Source organism: Lepus europaeus, chromosome 10 (assembly GCF_033115175.1).
Source record: "Lepus europaeus isolate LE1 chromosome 10, mLepTim1.pri, whole genome shotgun sequence".
In the NCBI taxonomy this organism is placed as follows: Eukaryota; Metazoa; Chordata; class Mammalia; order Lagomorpha; family Leporidae; genus Lepus; species Lepus europaeus.
This window is the reverse complement of record NC_084836.1, coordinates 125,633,340-125,653,327: the sequence shown is the minus strand read 5'-3', so window position 1 is coordinate 125,653,327 and position 19,988 is coordinate 125,633,340. Positions and strand designations below refer to the sequence as shown.

At 60.7% G+C, this 19,988-nt stretch overlaps 1 protein-coding gene across 1 annotated transcript in view; it reads right to left on the bottom strand.

Annotated features, from left to right (window-relative positions):
- Positions 1–19,988, bottom strand: part of MYT1 (myelin transcription factor 1) — a 38,830-nt gene that overhangs the window by 10,187 nt on the left and 8,655 nt on the right. The window contains exons 3-15 of the mRNA XM_062202439.1: positions 19,612–19,642; positions 16,024–16,086; positions 15,198–15,442; positions 12,558–13,466; positions 10,968–11,102; positions 10,294–10,384; positions 9,518–9,631; positions 7,051–7,265; positions 5,733–5,857; positions 5,069–5,338; positions 2,366–2,520; positions 1,507–1,569; positions 1,327–1,395 (exon numbers count right to left, since the gene is read on the bottom strand). Of these exons, the coding sequence (XP_062058423.1) occupies positions 1,327–1,395; positions 1,507–1,569; positions 2,366–2,520; positions 5,069–5,338; positions 5,733–5,857; positions 7,051–7,265; positions 9,518–9,631; positions 10,294–10,384; positions 10,968–11,102; positions 12,558–13,466; positions 15,198–15,442; positions 16,024–16,086; positions 19,612–19,642 (2,485 nt within the window). The remainder of the gene's footprint in view (positions 1–1,326; positions 1,396–1,506; positions 1,570–2,365; positions 2,521–5,068; positions 5,339–5,732; positions 5,858–7,050; positions 7,266–9,517; positions 9,632–10,293; positions 10,385–10,967; positions 11,103–12,557; positions 13,467–15,197; positions 15,443–16,023; positions 16,087–19,611; positions 19,643–19,988) is intronic.

Genomic DNA, 19,988 nt, shown 5'->3' with positions numbered 1-19,988 from the left:
TTGGGTTAAAGTCCATCCCAGGCTCTGACCCCACAGACGGCCTGGAACCAGGTCTTGCCAAGCGGTGTCTGGAGGGACAGAAAGGACACTGGTGACATCACCAGCTCTAACCCTGCTCTGGCCTGTAAGCTGGAAAGCCACAAACACTAGTCGTAGTTTAGAAAGAGAGCAGAGTTGGGAAATAAAATTGGAAAAAAGAATAAAAGGACGATGGCAGGAGGAGGAGGGGAGGGGGGGAGGGTCCTGCAGCTACAGGACCCAGCCTTTCGGTGTTGGGCTTCCAGGGCCTGGCACGGGGCAGAGTGAACACGGGGGCACGTGTGTGACTCTGCCATGCTGAGAACCTGCAGGCAGGGCCCTGCCCCGGCCCGGCTGGGTGTGGCTGAAGGCTGGACGTGGGGACCCACAAAGCCTCCACGAAGGGACAGAGTCGAGGCCACCAGGGCAGATCGAGAGATTTCTGTCCTGCCCCAAACCAGGGGCCAGTTCCTCACCTTAGAAGCACCAATGTCCCAGCTCTGTGCGGCCCCCAGGTGGTGCCAGGGAGCCTTGGCTTGGACTCAACACAGAGGCCCACGGGGGAGGGACAGCCCTGCGGAGGGGCAAACCGAGGGAATAGAAAGGGAACTCCTTCCTCCAAGGGCCCTGCCTCTGGTGCCCAGGGCCGCATGGGCTGCGATGCCACAGCTCTCAGCTGAAGGCATGGAGACCACAGGCAGTGACTGTTGCCGACTCCAGCCCCAAGAGGACACTGAGACCTGGAAACCTCTGGGTGCCTGCACCTCGTTTGTGCCGCTGTCAAGCAGGCTGGCTGGCGCCCTGCCGTGGGGTAGGGCAGGGAGGTACAGAAGCACAAGCAGAGAAGCGGGGTGTGGGGACAGAGCAGCATGAGCAGAGGCGAGGCGGGTCTGGGGGGGCACCGGGGTGGGGGCAGAGGCTGCAGGAGAGGGGAGGGCAAAGGGCCTCCTCTGTCACCTTCAGCACCCGCTTCGTTCAGCCAGAGCCACACAGCCAGGGCCACGGACCGGCCACAGCCCACCCAGGGCTGTTCTCCAGTCTCTAGGGCAGTGGAAAAGGGGCCTGCGGAGTGGCTGTGCAGAGGCGGGGGGCAGAGCCGTGCAGCAGCTGCAGCAGCCCTGGCCCCAGCCCTGCCCTGCAGAGAGACAGGCAGCAGTGCTCAGAGAGGGGACGCAGGCAGCTGCCCCAGCAAGCAGAATCGGCCCTTCCCAGGCCCTGCCCCTCGACCGGTCCTGGGGGCGGGGCCTTGGAGAAGGCCGATTAGGCGAGCCTCATGAAGAGACAGGAGGTCAGGGAGCGCAAACATACTTGAGGTCAGCAGAGTGGGCAGCCATGAGGTTTCTGAGGCTCTTGTCAGCAAGAGGGCAACCAGAGAGGCTGAAAGAGAAGAGACGGACATCGGGGTGAGCCAAAGAGGGGAGCAGAGGAGGAAGGAGGAACACCCACCACGAGGCTCCGGGCCAGGCCAGACCCGAGCGGGGCACGAACCTGCGGTGGGAGGCATAGTTCCCAGTGATGTGGCCGCTGCCGTCACAGCCGGGGGTGGGGCAGCTGGACAAAGGAAAGAGAGAGTCAGAACAGAGGTCGTCCAACACCGCAGGCTTGCCCAGGCCTGGCTGAGGGACAGGGCCCCTCCCCATAGCCCTTGCCTCTCTGAGCACAAGTCTCTCCTTCACGGTTAACTCCAGGAAAAAAGAACCAAATTACAATTGAACTTGAGGTCAGGACAGCTCTGTGCTATAGGTGCACGTATGTGTGCCTGTGAACACGCATGAAGGGCAAGGCCCCCCTTCCACAGCCCCTGAAGCAGCAAGTCCTCCCCCAAAGGATGAGGTCCAGACCAGAGCCCAGCCACAGCTGTCCCAGGGGAGGGCAGCCACAGGTGGAGGAGACCAACGGGACTGACCCTGAGCGCAGGTGAGGCTGTGGTCCCCTGGAAAAAGTGGGGGCCAGCGGCATGTAGTGATGGCTGACTTGGTCTGCCTATTTCAACCACCTCAACCTCAGGGGCCACTGCAGGCCCCCGGGCATTGAGCCCAGGCAGAAGGCTTCCGGCTCGGCCCTGGGGAGAGCACCACGCCTCCCGGGACTCCTGAGGCTTCTCCCCGGGCAGGCCACTTCCTTCTCCTTGGCCCTGCTCCTGCTCTGCTGTCAGCTCTGAGGGATAGCCAGTGGCTGCTCCCTGCTCCCAAGCATGTTTAGAAGGTTGAGTCAATCCCGGCATGGCACAGAGATCACTGGACAGCCCCATCTCCTGGCCCATAGCAGTCAGACCAGGGCAGGGAGGCAGGGGATGGGGTGAGGACCAGGACCCGCTCCTTCCCACCCCAGGGCGGCAGCAACTTACGTGAGCAGCTCCTTCTTTATGTCCTTGGAGAGAAACTTCAGCTTAAAGTTGGTCAGGGTGACTTCCCCGGGGTACTTCCGCTCCTCGAGAGTCTCTTCGGACACTTCCTGGTCATCTGCTTCAGAAGAAGCAAAAGAATGGGCTGCTGGCTCTGACTGCAAAAGACCAGCAGGGAGGTGTTTTAGCCAGAGGTGGGGAGGCCCGGGCGCCCAAGCAAGTGGGCGGGGGAGGGACCCTAGGTGGCATCCACACAGGCCTCTCCTGGAGCCTTTTGTTTGCTGGACAAGGGAAGACTCAGATTCCCCCTCCACGAGACACAGAACACAACCCCCAAGGGGCTGGGGGCCTGGCACGTCAGCTGCCAACCGCAGCCCTTGGCGCTTAGGACAGAGCTGAGTGGACAGTAGGTAGCAAATGAGCTGGTAAAGTGCCACAAAGATGTGACAGCACGAGAGTCAGACAGGTAATGGTGGCAGGCACCTACAGACGCTTCCAACCAAACACTGTGCCTGCATGGCACCCCACCACATGGGGGCGCTGCACTGTGGACACGGGTAAGGAGGCCGGGCTCCTCCACCAGGTAACCAGCTCCCACCCCAGGGCTGCTGTGCCCATGCAGTGTGTCCCTAGAAAGCTGTTCCGCCTCCTGGGGCCCAGGCACTGCTCTCAGCTGGAGGTAACAGCGCCTCGCACTTTCTGGGGGACCCTTCAGTGCACATCCCCCTGCAGCAACAGAACTGCATGACCAGCAGCCGTGTCGTTATGATGGGCAAACAGGCTTGAGGAAGTCCCCGGAAGACACAAGGGGGCACTTTAAAAGCTTTGTGGAAAAATAGAATTAAAAGATGGGTTCATTTTTAACATCCAAGCATAGCTTTCTTCACAACATATTGTGCCCTAACTTCAGCTGTATATACACACAAATCAAAACTGCTTTGACCAGAATTAAGTGACCATTCAGTTCCATCTCTCCAGAGACTGGGAGGTGCTCCTGTATTTCATGGAGACTGCAGGTCCCAGAACAGAGGAAGCGGTTTCCCCAGTATGGGGCAGGCACCACACCAGAGCCCTTGACCACCTGCGGGCAACAAGGAGGGGCTACTGCTGGGGGGGTGGGAATGGTGGATGTAGGGGGCAAGTCAAGGAAGAGTGAGGATCTCTGTGCAGAGCTAAGGCGGGTCTGATGGAAGGTGTTCCTGGGGGTAGCCTGTGCCAAGACGGGTCTGACGGGAGGTGTTCCTGGGGGTAGCCTGTGCCAAGGCGGGTCTGACGGGAGGTGTTCCTGGGGGTAGCCTGTGCCAAGGCGGGTCTGACGGGAGGTGTTCCTGGGGGTAGCCTGTGCCAAGGCGGGTCTGATGGGAGAGTGTTCCTGGGGGTAGCCTGTGCCAAGACGGGTCTGACGGGAGGTGTTCCTGGGGGTAGCCTGTGCCAAGGCGGGCCTGACGGGAGGTGTTCCTGGGGGTAGCCTGTGCCAAGGCGGGTCTGACGGGAGGTGTTCCTGGGGGTAGCCTGTGCCAAGGCGGGTCTGATGGGAGAGTGTTCCTGGGGGTAGCCTGTGCCTAGGATATGTGTGAGAAAAGTGGAAGAGTTTGGGAGCAAGCCAAGGCCTCTGTCTGCAGAGTGAACGGAGGAATGACAGGCTTCAGTAGGGGGACCTTGGGACCTCTGAGATCCAGGCCACCTCCCGGATGGCAGGTTTGCTCCTGAGAGGCCCAATCAGAGGCTCAGAGGATGTGTTCACAGTGAAGAGGCAGAGCTTTGGGGATACCAGCACAGCGCAGAGTCAAGGGCAGACAGGGAAGGGACCCACTCCTCGAGGAGCCGTGTCTACGGCCGAAGCCCACGTGTGGGGCAGGAAATGGATCAGACAGCTTAGTCCTGGGGGCAAACACTGCATTTCTAGGCCTGCCCAAGAACACACTCCTGCCTCAGACAGGACTCCCACCCACCACAGGCACACCCGCTTCTCTGCTCAGGGCTCAGACTGGGGCGGCCCCTCTTTTGGGGCCAATGCTGGGGCCCAGGCCGCTCCTTTGCGAGAGCAGGTGAGCCTGAGACCCAGCTGAGGCCAGCGTGAGGGTCAGGTGAGAGAGCTTGGCTCCCCCGTCCCCACCCTCCTCAGGGGCCTGGTCCCACGGTCCCCATCCTCTTTGGGCAGGAAGGAGGGGTGTCTGGCTCTGCTTCCACTACAGGAGCCTCAGGAGAGGGAGGGGAGGGAAGAGGGAGCCCCCTACCACCACACAAACACATGTGCCACTGGTGTCACCTTCAGAGATGGACTTGCTCCTGGCGGCACAGCCCGAATCAGCTCTGCCGAGCTCTTGCTCCCCAGCAGAGGGGACAACAGACAAGTGACACCCACTGCCTCGTAGACCACAGATCCACCACCACATCTGTCCTGCTCTCCGGTCAGGGCACCAGGTGTGCTGTGCAGGCTGGAGGCATGCTCACCAGACCAAGGAGATGGCTCCCGTGGGGTTTGCCCATGCCCCAGCACCAAACCGCTGCTGTCCACCACAGCCCACAGAGGTCAGACCACCTCGCCGGTAGTGGACAAGGGTGCCACTGACTGGGGGTGGGAGGTGGAGACCTGGGTGGAGAGGGAGGACCCCAGAGGCTGTGCTAGGAACCCACAGCTACAGCAGCCCCCAGGCAGGCCAGCTACAGCTTCCTGAATGCTCACTCGGCCCCTGGGGAACCTACCTCCTCCTGCTCTTCCTCTCGCAGGCGACTGGGTTTGGTGTAGTCCAATGGCCTGTCCCACTCATCCTGGCGGGAGGCCTGGCTGGACTGGGGCGAGGTCATGGAGCTGCTGGGGGCACTGGTGCTGCCCTGGCGCTGGGAGACATCGGGAGACTTGACGCCGGGGCTGCTGCAACTGCTGCTACTGCTGGGGAAAGCATTTTCCCGTCTGCGGTGTTTGTGCATGCTCAAGTCCAGGGTTCCATTTTCGTCCACCTCGATGTCCACGGACTGCAAAGGGGAAAGTGTGCTAGAGCGGGCAGCCGTCCTCCAAAGCACGCTTTAGTCAGACGAGGTGGGGCCCAGAGCACCGGTTCTCATGGAGTGAAGAGGGGCAAGCCACGCAGACGGCGCCAAGAGGAGAGGGCTCCACTCCTGCCAGCACACAGCACAGGCCCTCCCAGCCTCCCTGCCTCCCCAGGGCACAGAAGCCAGTGCCCCAAGATAGTAAGTGTGGGTAAGACAGGTCCTCAAGCCAAGTGAGCAGGTAACCACCAGGAAGCAGGGGACCCCAGAACAAGGGCCCCTCACAGCACTCAGTGCTCTGGGGGAGCTACTGTGGCCAGGAGGGAGAACAGAGGAACGAGACTGGCCAGCTCACACAGGGTCTCTGGGTGGCACCCACCTTGCTGGGCAGATCCTGTGGCTTCGTGCTGAGGTTCTCGGGCATCTCCCAGCAGCGGGTGGAGAGGTTCAGGATGGCGGTGGCCGCCATGTGTGCAGCCTCAGCATCGTGTGAGTAGTCGAAGCCTGTGGAAGAGTTTGAAGTGCTCCTCACATAACTACTGGAGGGGCTGTGGCTGGGGGAGGAGGCCTTTGGGAAGGGTTTGGCTGCAAAAGGAACAACACCAGGCTGATGTACAACTTGAACAGAGGTGGCGGCAGCAGACACAGTGGGGGCTCAGGGGCTGGCAGGGCCCAGGGCTTGGCCACACCCGGTCAGGCTGAGTGCCGAGGGGACAGTCCCAGTTCTGGCCTGACCAAGTTTCAGCAGAAAGAAGCAAACCCAGCAGGCCCCGTCAGCAAACGCTCCCCGAGAGACTGAGGGTGCAGCGAATGGGCTGAGTACGTGCAGTATCCCTCAAGCAGCAAAGCTGTCACCTCAAAGGGGCCCCATGCAGGCTGACTCCGGTGTCCCCAGTAATCAAGCAGCATCATGGTTCAAAGAAACACAGCACAGGCTCACAATGTTATCTTCTGTAGTTCTGCATGAGTGGTATTCTGAGTGCCCAAATGTCATGGGTGTGTTCCAGAAAGATCTACATGTGTGGAAAGAGCTCCCCTCTCCACCAGCACCACGCACTTCCCTGTCCACGCAGGTGTGTGTGCCTGGACGATTGCAACCAGGAGGCAGAGAAGCTTGCCCGCCGGCTGGAACCGCACCCGACACGGCCATGCGTGGAGGCCGGCAGCATCCATCAGGGACGCCAGCTCCCTTTCACACGCGTTTCCAAGGCTAATGGGCTTGCAACCCACAAATTAGTGCAGTGAGTGGCAAGAAGACAGGAAGGGCTGTTCCCAGAGACATGCAGGAATGACTTTTATCAATACAATCACCCAGAAAGTGTGTTGCTAATGTCACAAATAACCCTTGGTATCCAGCAAACGGTCCGCAGGCAGGAAAGACAACAGCTTCCCATCAGGGACCCTCCTGGAGGCAGAGCACTGGGGTTGAACTGGTGCATTACGATGTTGGATGAAGGGGCTCCCCCAGGGTAGGTCACTGCCAGTGTCTCTGGAGAGGCAGACACCTCAAGGATCTGAGTCTCTGACTTCAGCAATAGTTAGAAGACATCAGGGTTCACAGTGGGCAGGGTGAGGTGCAGCACTCAAGGGGCAGCTCAGGCATCAGACCTACACCTGGGCCCTCCCTGTTGGCTCCTGCAGAGAGCCCCTCCTCCACTGCCCTCCCAGGAGAGATGAGCACGCTCTTCCCAACTCACATTGAAAGGCTTTGGGTGAGGTTTCGCTGGTCTGAATCTTTGGGGCAAGCACGCGTTTGCCAAAAACCTGAGCATCGAAACTTGCGTAGTCAAAGGTAACCTTGGAGAATTTCTCCAGCTCCTTGGCCAAGTTGGCTCTGGGTGTGGCAGGGGCCACACTGGGCCGGTAGCTCCCATATGGAGGGACTTCCAGCTGCTTCACGAAGCACATGGGCCTGGGAGCAGGATAGAACGGAGAACCTGTGAGGCTGGGGCCCAGGAGTCAGGCAGGGCCCCCTCAGAGCCCAGTGAGAGGAGACCCAGGAACACATATCACCCCCACATCCTGCAACTAACCCTTAGAATCCACCTCCCAGGGAAGCCCTGGGATCTGTGTGAGGGGCCTTGAGCTAGCGTCATCCACTGGTGGAGGGACAGCCAGAGCCGCTCCCTGGACGTCTGAGCAGCAGGTGGCAAACAGCTCAGCTCCAGCGGGTGTGAGCTTGCAGGAAACCAACGGGAACACAGCCCAGGACAGCAGCCCACCACTCCCCAGCAGAGTCTACCAACAGGGAGGGGGCTGGGTTCTTCCCAGGGAAGGTAAGAGCCAGCTTTCACTCAGGCAGGGACCTGGCCTTTGCTGTTCTCTCCTTAAAGTCAGTGGAGAAGGTCCCCAAGGGACGGCTGCACGAGTCAGCAACGGGTGTGAAAAGGCCACTGCAGACTCGGTCCATTGCACCCAAAGCTCCCGGAAGAGTTCAGGATGGTGGGACAAGGACAAGGACAGGGGGAAGGCAGGTGGTGGAGGCTGGTGACCACACTGGGCACAGAGGGGCTCCATGTCAGCTGAGAGAGGGTGAGAGAGCATCCCTGGCTCTTTGCTGCTGTCGGGACCAAGCGATGACTGCGGTGGCCAACAGAACTCAGAAGGTGATGAGGATCCCCATGGTAGTGGCCTGAGAACCAGAGCCAGGCATCTAACACTGCCAGGCTACCCTTCCACCGCTGGACCCTGCCCAGCAGTGCTTGGAGATCACAGGAGCAAGGCTGCAGGTGCCACCAGCAGAGGAGAAACCAGTCCTCACGCCAGCACGGCCTTCCGAGGCTGCCTCAGCCAGTGCCCCAGCCAGGACCTACAGCCTTCATGTGGTGCCCACCATGCAAGGCCTCCCCCACGTTCCAGGGCACAACAGAGCCCCACCTTGGCCCTGGCCACTGTCACTGGTGTTGGGCGAGGGCTCTCTGAGGCTGGGGAGGACAGAGCTTGCATCAACCTCCTGAGAGAGGCTTCCGCCTGCTGTCCAGCTTTCCCAGGTGAGCAAACAGGCTGGAGACCCAGGGACTCCCCAGAAGAGCCAGCACCCCTTCCCTGGACTTGCCGGGCTTCGCAGCTGGGTGCGGTTTGGCCTTTCACCAGAGACTGAGGTCAAGGACCAGTCAGCAGCAGACAGGAAGCAGGGAGGAAAGACACTGCTTCGAGCCACCAGAGGGCAGCAGTGGGGAGAGGCTGGCGCACACACAGGCCTGCAGCACGCAACTGCACTGGAGGCCGCGCGTATCCCTATCCCAGTAGCCTCCCAGGAGCCCCGGAGTGGCCAGACCATGCCAAGGTCGTCCGGCAGGGCTCTGCCAAGTGTGTGTCAGGGAAAGCAGGGGCAGTCGGCCAGCCCTTGAGAGGAGGTGGCCAGCAGAAGGCCTAGCTGCTGTCCTTGCCCAGGCCAGCCAGGGACGGGCCTTGCTTGCTTGCTTGGGGAGATGGAGGTGGAACAGGGATCCACGAATGGGGAAGGGGAGATGTCCACTTCCCCAGAGAAAGGAGGAGCAGGGCTCTGCTGAGCGAGGACAGCAGCTGGAGAAGGGAGCAAGAGGACCGTGGGCACCTCACGGTCCAGGGACTCAGCCCCCCTGGGTAGAGAACAGGGAAGAGCGGCCTCGGCCAAGTGCCTGAGCCTCTGGCCTTATTTGTGACACCTGCTTCCCAGAGTCAGGTGGTGGAGAGGATACTTGGCAGATGCATTCTCAGGGCTCCAGAAGGCCCCTAAACTGATGAGAGCTGTGTGTGTGTGCACACAGGTGTGCAAAGGCTTCCATGTAGGCACAGACACAGCAAAGCATGTTAACATGCACACGCACACAGACACCTCAGAGGCCTCCAAGGAGGCTGCCCTCTGGGGGAAAGGCCTGAACCCAGACCTGAGCTTGGCCTGGAGGGTCTCTCCCAGGACAGCAATGGAGAGAGGCAGGACAGCCAGCGACTCTGGCTCCTGGCGTCTCCACCGGTGAACCTCTGAGTCATCTCAGACACTCCTGGGGGAGCCCCTCAGCAGGCAGGGTCAGCTGCCAGTGCACTGACTGAGGTCCTGACTGCGGCCGATGGCAGCCCCTGCCCTGTGAAAGTGGATGTGTCGCAGGTGCACCTGTGCCCACTCACATGCGCAGCCTGGGAGAGACCGAAAGCCCCTTCAGTTCAATGGCTCATCGCACTCACCTGAGGATCCGATCGGAATTGGAGCTGCTCTTGGAAGGGTCTCCTGTGTGCGGCTGCTGCTTCTCATGAGATTTGGCTAATTTTTCAGCAGCAGCGATGGGACACCCAGACAAACTAGAGGAGGACAAAAGTCACATCTGAACCCCTCTCCAAGCAGCCCAGGGCCAGGAACAAGCTGCTGTTCCCGTAGGATGGGTGCCCCCGTGCTCTGTGCTCCGCCCTCAAAGTGCAAGCTGCTCAGGCACCTTCTGCTTGGGGAAATCTGAAGCCACACAAGATGAGTCTCAAGCTCAGGGCAGAGAAGCCTCCTCCATAGGGGCCTGGGTGACCCACTTGTTGCCCTGCCCATCCCCCAGGGCTGACTCTGGAACCACCTGGCTCTTGTTCTGCTGGGGCCCCGGTGACCCAGGGCTTCCCCCAGACCACAGCCCAGGGGCAGCTTCACCTCAGAGCTCAGAGCCAAAGTCAACTCAAGCGCCAGCCCCAGGCTGCTGGGAGAAGTGATGTCATCACATCACTCAATTTGGCCTCTTTTCAAATGAAGTGACCTCAAAAGCTCTGGCATCCTTTCAGCTGAGCGTGTGCCCTGAGGCCACGGCCACCCATGGTGCTCTGGGGGAGGCTGAGAGTGTGGCCCAGGGCATGGCCTGGGTCAGAGAACACCAAGGAGCCTCGGTGGCAGGCTAAGCCCCTCCCCACACTGCAGGCCCAGCTGGATCTGCCCTGCTCCATCTCCCCCACCCAGGCCCCACCACGGCCTGGCCCGGCCCATGTACCTTCTGTGTGTGTTGCGGTTGCTGTTCACGTGGCCCTGGCCTGTGCAGCCAGGGGTTGGGCACTTCAGCACGTTCTCATGCATGGCCAGGACTGCGGGAGAACCGGGATGGGAGGAGGTAAGCCAGGAGTGGCCGTGTGAGTGGCCTGTCCAAGGGCTGCAGTGGCTTTGTAGGCAGACAGGGGACAGCAGCCTGGAGCAAGGACTTGGCAGCTCCAGGCCCAGAGCCTGCCGATGCGAGCTCCACTCTCGGCCTGGCCGAGGCCCCCCCCCCCCCACTCGGCTTTAAAACCACCGTTGTTTCATGTTTCCCTGCTCCGAATGGGATATTGACGGTCACTGCGTCCAGCCTGAAAGTGGGACAGGATCTGCTTCCTGAGCTTTCAGAGCCCTGGGGTGGGTCACCTCTCCCTTCCCAGCTCGGCTCACACAGCTTGTCCCCTCCCATTGCTGTGTCTGTGGCCCTCTCTGGAGCGCTGGCCCATGCTGGCATCTCTAGGGGACAGCTGGGCAACTTACATGTCCCCAGCCCCACAGGCACTCTGAGGGGTTGGCAAACACCTGGGCAAGCTGAGGGCACAGGGCCCTGGTCAGGTCCCTCCTGCCCGCAATGTCTCAGCCACCACTGAGGGGGCCTGAGTCTGTCTGGGCTGACGCTGCCTCAGAGCAACTCACTCTCTGGGGGGATCCTGTCCTTGTGGGGACAGCCGGACAGGCTGCGGTGGTGCGGGTACAGCCCCGTCACGTGGCCAGTGCCGTCACAGCCTGGGGTCGGACACTTGATCTCCCGCTTCTCAGCTCTGGAAGGATCTAAAACACAGAAGACAACCCCCTTAGAGCCAGGACATTGAGTGGGGGGAGGGGACAGCTGGTGACCCCTCCCTCCTCCTGTGAGTCTGCCCAGGAAGCTGGGAGGGACCAGGGCTGGATAGGCCAGGCAGGGAGGTGACCCAGAAGAAACTGGCTCTCACTGGATGTCTGTTGCAGAGCCCAGAGACTGCTCCGACTGCCCTGGGGTAGCAGGGTGTGGGCAGCTTCAGACGGCTGGGGTCCACAGTGCAGAGGCCTCAGCGGTCAACCCTCTGGGTGGCAGGGGGAGGCACCTGACCACATCTCTGCCTCCAGGTGTCATGTCATGGCCCTCCGGGGCCTCCCAACAGTCATCCTCCCTAAAACATGTCCCCTCAGACAGAGGTGTCCTCCAGGTCCAGCTCACCCTGAAACCACATGCCCACTCATGTCCTGTACCCTCAGTTTGTCCCACATGCCGGGTGCCCCTCCTGTCCACTGTTCTGGCTAAGGATCCCTGGGTCACGCCCCATTCAACTCTGTCACTCCTGGACCCGGTGCTCTGTCCACACCTGTGCTTCCTGTGTTGGGCTCATGGCGCCAGCTTGGAGTCACCTCTTAGCCTGCACCTCTAATGCATCAACCAACACTCCCAAGAGCAGCCCATGGAAGGGCATTGGAGAGGAGAGGCTGCCTCAGAGCAGAGAAAGACGATGGCGGGCAGGGCAGCCTAGACCTCGGCAGTCTTAGGAGGGAGGCCACGCGTCCAGGTGCAGGGTCCTCAGCACCAGCCCAAGGGGCGCTGCCTGTCTGAGGCCCAGCCTGCCTGGCACAGTGAGGCTGGCCAGCACAGGGAGCCTCCTGGCATGGTTAGGTTGGCCATCATAGGGAAGAGCCCCTGCCAACCCTACACCCTGTGCTCCATGCCCCTGCCCGTGGACCAAGGAGGTACTTGAGGTGAGTGGTCAGCTCACGAGCAATGGTGGCAGTGACCACCTTCTCAGATCTCCAAGCTGCCAGGCTGACTGTTCCCACCTCCATTTCAGCCATGGCAAGGGTGCCTGGATGCCCCCCTACAGCAGACCAGAAGCGCAGGCCGCTCCCTACGGGTGATCCAGGGATAGACACAGCCCTGTGTCTTCTGCTGGGTGCAGGGCGCAGCATTTCCTGGCAGAAGGCAGTCTGGCTGTGCACCAGCGCCATCTCTGGACTGTGGCTATGGCCTTTCTGCCTGCTGGACACCCCCATGGCCCAGCCACTGACCACCCCCCCCCCACGGCTCCTCCTCGAATCTCAGCCCATTCCTTTCCCCAGATGACCCTGCGTGGGGCAGCGGAAGCCCACTTCCTCCACGTTGGACCACAGTCGGTGTTGCTTGTCTGTCCCCTCCTCTGCCCCACTGCACCCACCCTGGCCTGTGTGTTCATGGTTGGACGAGGGGACGTGTGCTCTGGCCCAGGTGGCGCCAGCCCTTACCTTTGCTGTAGTAGCTCTTGCGCACGGCATCCAGGGACTTCACTGCCTTGCCTGCCTCTCCGGGCCCCGGCTGGCCCTGCTCGGAGGGTGGGCAGCCCGGCTCGCAAACAGCGCGCACCTGCTCAGCCTTGAGGGCAATGGCCTGCTCCAGGAGGCCCAGGTTCCCACGGGTCATCATGTCATACATCTCAGACTCATCAGTGACCGCTGACTTCTGGGAACGTGCATCCTCGTCCTTATCATCGTCCGAGCGGACTTCCACGATGACAGAGTACTCGGGCTTGGGACTGGGCGGCTCTGGGCGCCGGAGCTCAGGGGCCTTCTGGGCAGAGGTGTGGGAGGCGTCCTCGAAGATCACAGCAGCGGCTGCTTCCTCCTCCTCCTCCTCGTCCTCCTCCTCGTCCTCCTCCTCTTCCTCTTCCTCCTCCTCCTCCTCCTCCTCTTCCTCCTCCTCTTCTTCCTCCTCCTCCTCGACCTCCTCTTCTTCTTCCTCCTCCTCCATCCCATCCTCCTCCTCTTCCTCCTCCTCCTCCTCTTCCTCCTCCTCTTCCTCCTGGTGACCTTTCTGCTTGCTGGACACCTCTCTGGCCACACTCTCCAGGGACTGAGGTCGTGGCTCCTGGGGGCACTCGCTGGTGACATCAGCAGCCCCCCCTGCATCTCCCACCCGGATGAAAAGGTCCTTCTCACCCTCATCACTGGCGGACCCCTCGTCAGCACCCTCCTGAAGCAGGCCTGGTTTGGACCCCTGGCCTGAGTCTTCCCCCGCCAGGCTCCCTTCGGCGATTTGGCCCAAGTTTAACAGAGAAGCTGCAATGACCCCCTGGTAGCTGCTGCAGCTGCCCTGGGAGGAGCCAGCAGGGCTGCCGACAGGGTTGGATCCAAAATGGGACTTGATGGGGCTCCTTCCTGCACAAAAGCAGAAACACCACGGGGTTGGAAGAGACTGCACAGGCAAATCTCCAGGTGTTTGGCTCCCGGCACCCTCAGCAGCCCTCCACCTTGCCCTCACACACACTGCAGACAGGGACACTCCACATGAGCGACCTGGGGCGGCCCTGATCTGCAGATCGCAGGGAGTGCCCCGGGGCTGAGTCTAGGAGGCAGGTCAAGAGCCGGGAGTCACTCAGAGATTCTCACTAGTATTCCTCCCCATTATGAGTTGGGCAAGAATACATTTGATAGGGGCCAGTGCCGTGGTGTAGCCGGTAAAGCCGCCTGCAGTGCTGGCATCCCATCTGGTCACCGGTTCGTGTCCTAGATGCTCCACTTCTGACCCAGCTCTCCAAAAATGGCCCAGGAAAACCAGCAGAAGATGGCTCAAGTGTTTGAGCCCCTGCCACTCATGTGGAGGCCTGAATTAAGCCCCTGGCTCCTGGCCTCCGCCTGACCCAGTGCTGGCCATTGCGGTCATCTGGGGAATGAAGATTTGGAAGATTCTCTCTCTCTCTCTCTCTCTCTCTCTCTCTCTCTCTCTGTCTCTCCGTCTCCCTCTCCCTCTCTTTCTGCAACTCTGGCATTCCAAATAAGTAAGTAAGTCTTTTTTTAAAATGCATTTTATAAAATGGAGCTTAAAGAGCAAATCAGATTTTTTTATTTTTTAAAGATTTGTTTACTTTATTTGAAAATCAAAGTGACAGAGAGGGAGAGAGAGACAAAGAGGTCTTCCATCCACTGGGTCGCTCCCCAAATGACTGCAACGGCCAGGGCTGGGCCAGGCTGAAGCCAGGAGCCAGGAGCTCCATTCGGGTTTCCCACGTGGGTGAAGGGGCCCGAGCACTTGGGTCATCATCCACTGCTTCCCAGGCCACAGCAAGGAGCTGGGTCAGAAGTGGAGCAGCCGGGACTCCTGCAGGGACTTCAGTATGGGATGTGGGTGTTCCAAGCAGTAGCTTCGCCGGTTGCACCACAATAAATCACTTCGTAACTGCAAAGAAGTAAATAAACTTATATTTTCAAAGCATCAAAATGTAAGTGTTTTAAGCACAATTACTAGGGTGTGGAGTGCTCAGGAGGTGCAGGAGGAAAACCGTCCCTGCCATGCGCCCTCCAGGGAGGAGCGCAGACCTCCGCTCCACAGCCCCAGGACTCGAAATCACCAGAAGCCCTCCCTTTCCTTTCCGTGTGGGCTGGGGCGGGGCTTGCGGAGGGGAGAGAGTTGGCAAAGGTTGGACCTTGGGCCTCACTCAGGCCCTGGGGCACTCAGAGGACACAGGAGCTCCCTCTGGGCAGTGTCCACCACAGCTGAGTTCCATAACACAGCCAGTCCTGGGGCCCCACGGGGAAGCAAGACCCCCCAGCTTCCCTGGGATCCAGAGAGTGCCCCACCCCCGCCCCAGGTACTCTCCCAGAGGGCCAGGCACGACAGAGTTTGTCTGAGACCCCCCACGCAAGAACAGCTGTGCGACCGGTCTGTGTCTCACATGCACAGACACACCTGCTGCCTCTCCCACGCACACAGTGTCCACACACCCCCAACGCCTTCACGGCCTCTCCTCCAGGAAGCCCAGCTCATGCCTGACAAGGCAGGCCTTGTTCTCAGGGGGCTCCTCTGACTCACAGCGAGCCCCCCTCCCAGGCCGCACTCCCCAGGGCCACACTGAGCGCCCTTTATCTGTGGGAGGAATAGTGACAAGGCACCTGCAGCTGGCTCCAGGCGATGAATCTCCTCCTGTCCCGAGAGCTCAGCCTCGGCCTCCACGGCTCCTTCCGATTCCTCGGAAACAGAGGCGCCCTTCACCTCAGTGTCTTCACTGGCGTCGCTGTCCACGCCGTAGCCCTCGTCCAGAGCCAGCTTCAGGGGGTGGGACTTCCTCTTGGACACCAGGTGCTCGGCCTCTGTGCCCTCCAGCTTCCTCTTCTTGGCCAGGGGGCAGCTCTGCAAGCTGGAGGGAGGGTGGGCCATGGAGGGGGATGAGACAGGGTCAGGCCCCTCCCTGCCTCCAGCCCTCAGCAGCTACTCTCAGTATTTGTATTTGGTTAAATTGAACCAGCTTAGCTTGTGAGTTGAACAGACAGAAACATTCCTGCTGTGTTTTAGCCACATTTCCGCTTCCCTTGAGCAATCAGGCCCAGCCAGCCCAGACTGCTCACTTCTGAGCCTCCCCCCATGCACCCCAATTTGGTCTCAGTGCTTCGCTGCTCCACCTTCAGGTCCCCCACCACCTACCCTCAGCACTCCAGGGGCTTGTGGGGGGCCACACAAGGTCATGTGGGACAGCCACACAGAAAGCCACAGCAGCAGGGCACACGGCCACTGAGGGGCCCGGGCCTGCTCTGAGCCCTCCCACGGGGACTCATCTATCCCTTGCCCAGCCACTCAGCACACTGCAAGGCCACCCCAGAATGTGATCCAGCCTAGAAGAGTCCGTGGCTGCCTGGCCCAGAAGCCAGACAGAGATGGAAGGTTTTTAACCCTCAGCTGCCCAGAGTGGGAACCCCCAAGTCCTTCCCAGGGGCCCCTTACCTTCGGTGCCTGGAGTACTTGCCCCGAACATGCCCTGAGCCCGTGCATCCTGGGGTGGGACAGCTGTGGCGACAAGCAGGGGAAGGGGCCTCAGTGGCAGGACCTGAATCTCAGCCCCAGCCCAGACCCTGCCCTGGGAGCTGTCTCCAAACAGCCCCTCTCAGGGTGGCTGCCAGCACTTTGCTAAGAATTAATGAAATCAATGAATGGCTCATTACGGTTTGACGAGTGTGCTTAATGAAAGATCCTCCTGTATAAGAGCAAGGCTTCTAACACCAGCATCTCCTGGGTAGCTTCCTTTTTCTGGGGCTGGGTCTTCCCACTACCAGCAACCAGGTCTCCGTGGGCTTAGAGACAAGACCCTGAGCAGGGCCCCAGAACCCAGCACCCTCTTCTACAGAGGACACTTGGCTCAGGGCTGGCCGGAATCCAGAGCACACAACAGGCAGGTCTGTGCGGCCTGGGACCACTGAGGGCAGTGACCGTTGCATTCCTTGCCAGACAGGGCCTTTGCCCAGCAAGCTGAACTGAGTCTGACCAGCAGGGAGGGCTCCATGGCCCACACTGCAGGCCCCCAACTGACGGGGACTCAGTGGTGAACGCTGCACTCACTGCCAACAACTGGGTGTGAGGCAGGAAGCCAGGAGGGCCAAGGTGCTGAGAGCTGCTGGTCCTGCCTCAGGGGAGGACCCTCGGGCAGCTCAGGGAGAGATGCTGGCCTCATGCAATTCCCCCCAGGACTGGCAAGGACAAGGGGGATGGGGGCAAGACCCCCGCAGCCTCCTGCCCTCAGACATCATCTGTCTCACAACACATCCAGACTAGCAGGAGCTCTGGAAACTTCTGCAGTGGCCACACACAGCCGTGGCAGCGGGAGCAGCACTGGCACAGGCACAGTGGGGACAGAGTGCCACAGAAGCACCGGTAAGGCCGGGCTCCGGCCCTCGTGGCTGGGAGGAGCCGGTGCCGTGCTACCAGAGCTGGAAGTGGCAGAGCCCGAGCTGCCTGTGGATGGACAGGGCCTCCCCGGACAAGACAGGCCTCAACCCTGCAGGATTTCCCACATCTCCTCAGGCCTGAGGGGGACGACTCCGGCTCAGAGAGGGGGGCAAACACCTTGTCCTCTGTACAGACACTCTGACTGCTTCTAATTTGATAGACCAGGGGCCCAACTGGCCATGCAGGCCACACTCACTGACCATAGCCGGGGCAAAGACAAGACAGCAGGCGCCTAAGGCCCACCCCAGCCTCAAGTTCAACAGCAGCCGCTGGGGGAGCAGGGACCCTGGACAGCTCCCTGCGGCCTCTGTGGTAGGGCTGGTGGAGCTGCCCCGGGGTGATTCCCACTGAAGAAGAGGGGAGCGAGGGGATGGGAGGCCAGGAAGGGGCGGGGGGAGGGCAAGTTTCCCCTCCAGACAGCAGAAGGCCCTCTGGCCAGTCTGTTCTGAAATCTACGTCCAAATTTGCCCTCCTGCTCCTTCCCTCTCTCTCTCTCAAGAACTAGCTTTGAGACTTCTCACAGAAAGCTCCTTGTTATTAGAGATTTGAAGCCGAGGCCCCAATTAGCCGATTAATCACTGAGTTAATCAGGCAATTAGGTGACAGCTGCTGTGGAGGCCTGTGGGGCACTGGCAGTACCCCGATCACGTCACCTGCTCCAACCATCCGCCCCAGCTCAGGAGAGGCCAGGGCCCCACCAGGCTCCGAGGGCCAGGACTGTCAGCCTGTGTGAGCGGAACTGGCAGGGCCACTCTGGGACAGGAAGATGGAGACCCCTGCTCACCCAACAGCTGGCCTGAGACCCAGCATGGGCCTCAGGAGCTGCGATGCCACAGACACCAGCCTCAAGCCTCCTGGTGAACAAGCTCACCTAGGGGCAAACCCAGCGTGGTCTCTGCCAATGCCGTCCATGTGCCTAGTGCCGGGGACACCAGGGTTCCAGGTCTCATGAAGCTCACCCCACCATGGGAGACATGGGAGACAGACCCAAGGCTGAACCTCGCCCTGCCACTCCGTGACAAGACCCTGCATGCCCAGCCCTGGTTCCTGTGTGAGACTGAGGGGGACCCAAATGTGAACACCAGGGTGCAAGGAAGCCCAGCTGGGAGAGGAGCCCCATTCCCACTGCCACCCTTGGAGGTGGGGGTGCTGGCTTCCCTCCGCTCCAGCAGGTGGAAGTCTCCCATGTTAGCTCGTGGGTGAGGGGCTTAGGGAGCAGGGACCAGTTGCAAGGAGTTAGGGGCCTCTTCTGACTGCCTGGGCAGGCCAGTGACACACACTGTGGCACCATGGCTGTCCCCGAGGCCCTGTGAGAGCACAGGGCCTAGCTGACGTCTCCATCCACTCCTCCACCGTGTGAAGGGAAACGCCAGAGCACTCCAGTGGGCCACAGGGTCCTACTCATTGTGGCCGAGCCTCTCCTCGCTGCCACCCAGAAACAAGAGGCTCTGAGACTCTGGCTGTCTGCACATGGGACAGTTCTAACGTGGGATCCAAGCATGGAATGTGACACCGCTGTGCTGGACCACAGCCCCTGTGCCGGCACCCACAGCACACCTATCTCCCCCTGGTTTCTCCATCAGAACAAGTTCAAGGACAGACTGACAGAGGCAGCAGAAGGCAGGGGCATACCCAGTCCCTTCTCTGCAGCGTCTCAGGCCTCCCCTGGGAGGCTAAGAAACAGACGCTATTCTTCCTGCTGTCTCAGAGTCACAGGTGAGCACCCAGCCCTCAGCCGTGGCTACGGCAGACTGCGGCTGCTCAGACCCGGCTTCCTCTGCCCTCGGGCCTTTGGCCTTTGTCCACAAGTGAGCCCCCACCTCTGTGAGTGCCACTTGGCTCAGGAAGGCGGCGCTCGCTCCCGCCCTTCAAGCATCCCAGGCCCTGCAGTGGCTGGCGCACAGGGCCACAAGGCTGGCGTCCATCCCAACCCTGGGACTTCGAGTAGAGCGAGTGACTCAGCTCTGGGTTGAGTCTGCGTCCTCACTGCACTACTGGGATAACACCACCACAAGCAGCGCTCCCATTAGAATTCTGAACACCTTTGGGCCAGGTCAGTGCAGCAAGACCAGGCCACTTCCACCTCCTGAACCCTCTCTCTCCAGGATGCTGGCTTCCACCTCTGCACAAGGGGGGTGGGGTGAACTTCGGGGTCTTCTCCGTGCCCTGGTTGGCGGTGTGGTGAAGAATGACACAGGCAGAGGGGATCTGTACCCCGGGAAGCAGGGAGGCGGCATCACAGAGCTGTCGGCCCTGCCCTGGCCTGCGGGCCCCCAACACACAGACACCCTGGGACATCTGGAGGCAACAGGAGACTGGGGCTTTGGGAGGCCATGGCGGGCCTCTGACCATCTGACCTGGGAGCACTCGCAGAGGGCAACATAATTATTGCTGGTTTGGAGCCCATGTTTCTGTCAGGAGGCCAGGACATCTGGTGGCTGAGGCCAGACCAGAGGTGGGAAAGCCTAGTCAGGGTGCAGACAGCTGGACTCAGGGCCAGGCGAGCGGCAGCCTCTGAGCTCCCTGCCTGGGACGGGCAAGACCCCCAGGGCTGCGGGGGTGTTCAGTCCCACAGGAAGGCTTCCTTACCTGAGGTCTGCGCCTGTGGTCTCTGGGGGTCCTGAGCAAGAGACAAACAGGGAGAACAGGTGGGAGTTAGAGTTAGAGGGGCGTCACCCTAACAGTGTAAAGTCAGTCAAACAGCTGAGGGACTTGTGGGAGGACCCCAGTGAGAATTGAGGGGCTTCTCTAGGGGACCCCCTCTTTCCAAACCCGAGAGCCTCATCCAGGTCAGTGCAGCAAGCTGCTTCCTCAGGAAATCTGGGCCCTCAGAGCCGGGACAGCAGCCCTGCCACTACCGGCAGATGGAGGTCAGCCTTGGGCCAGGCTGCTCGCTGGGGACAGGTCCTGTGGCAGGACGCGTGGCCCTGATGGGGCAGGTGCCAGGGAGGAAGGACTGGCCATGG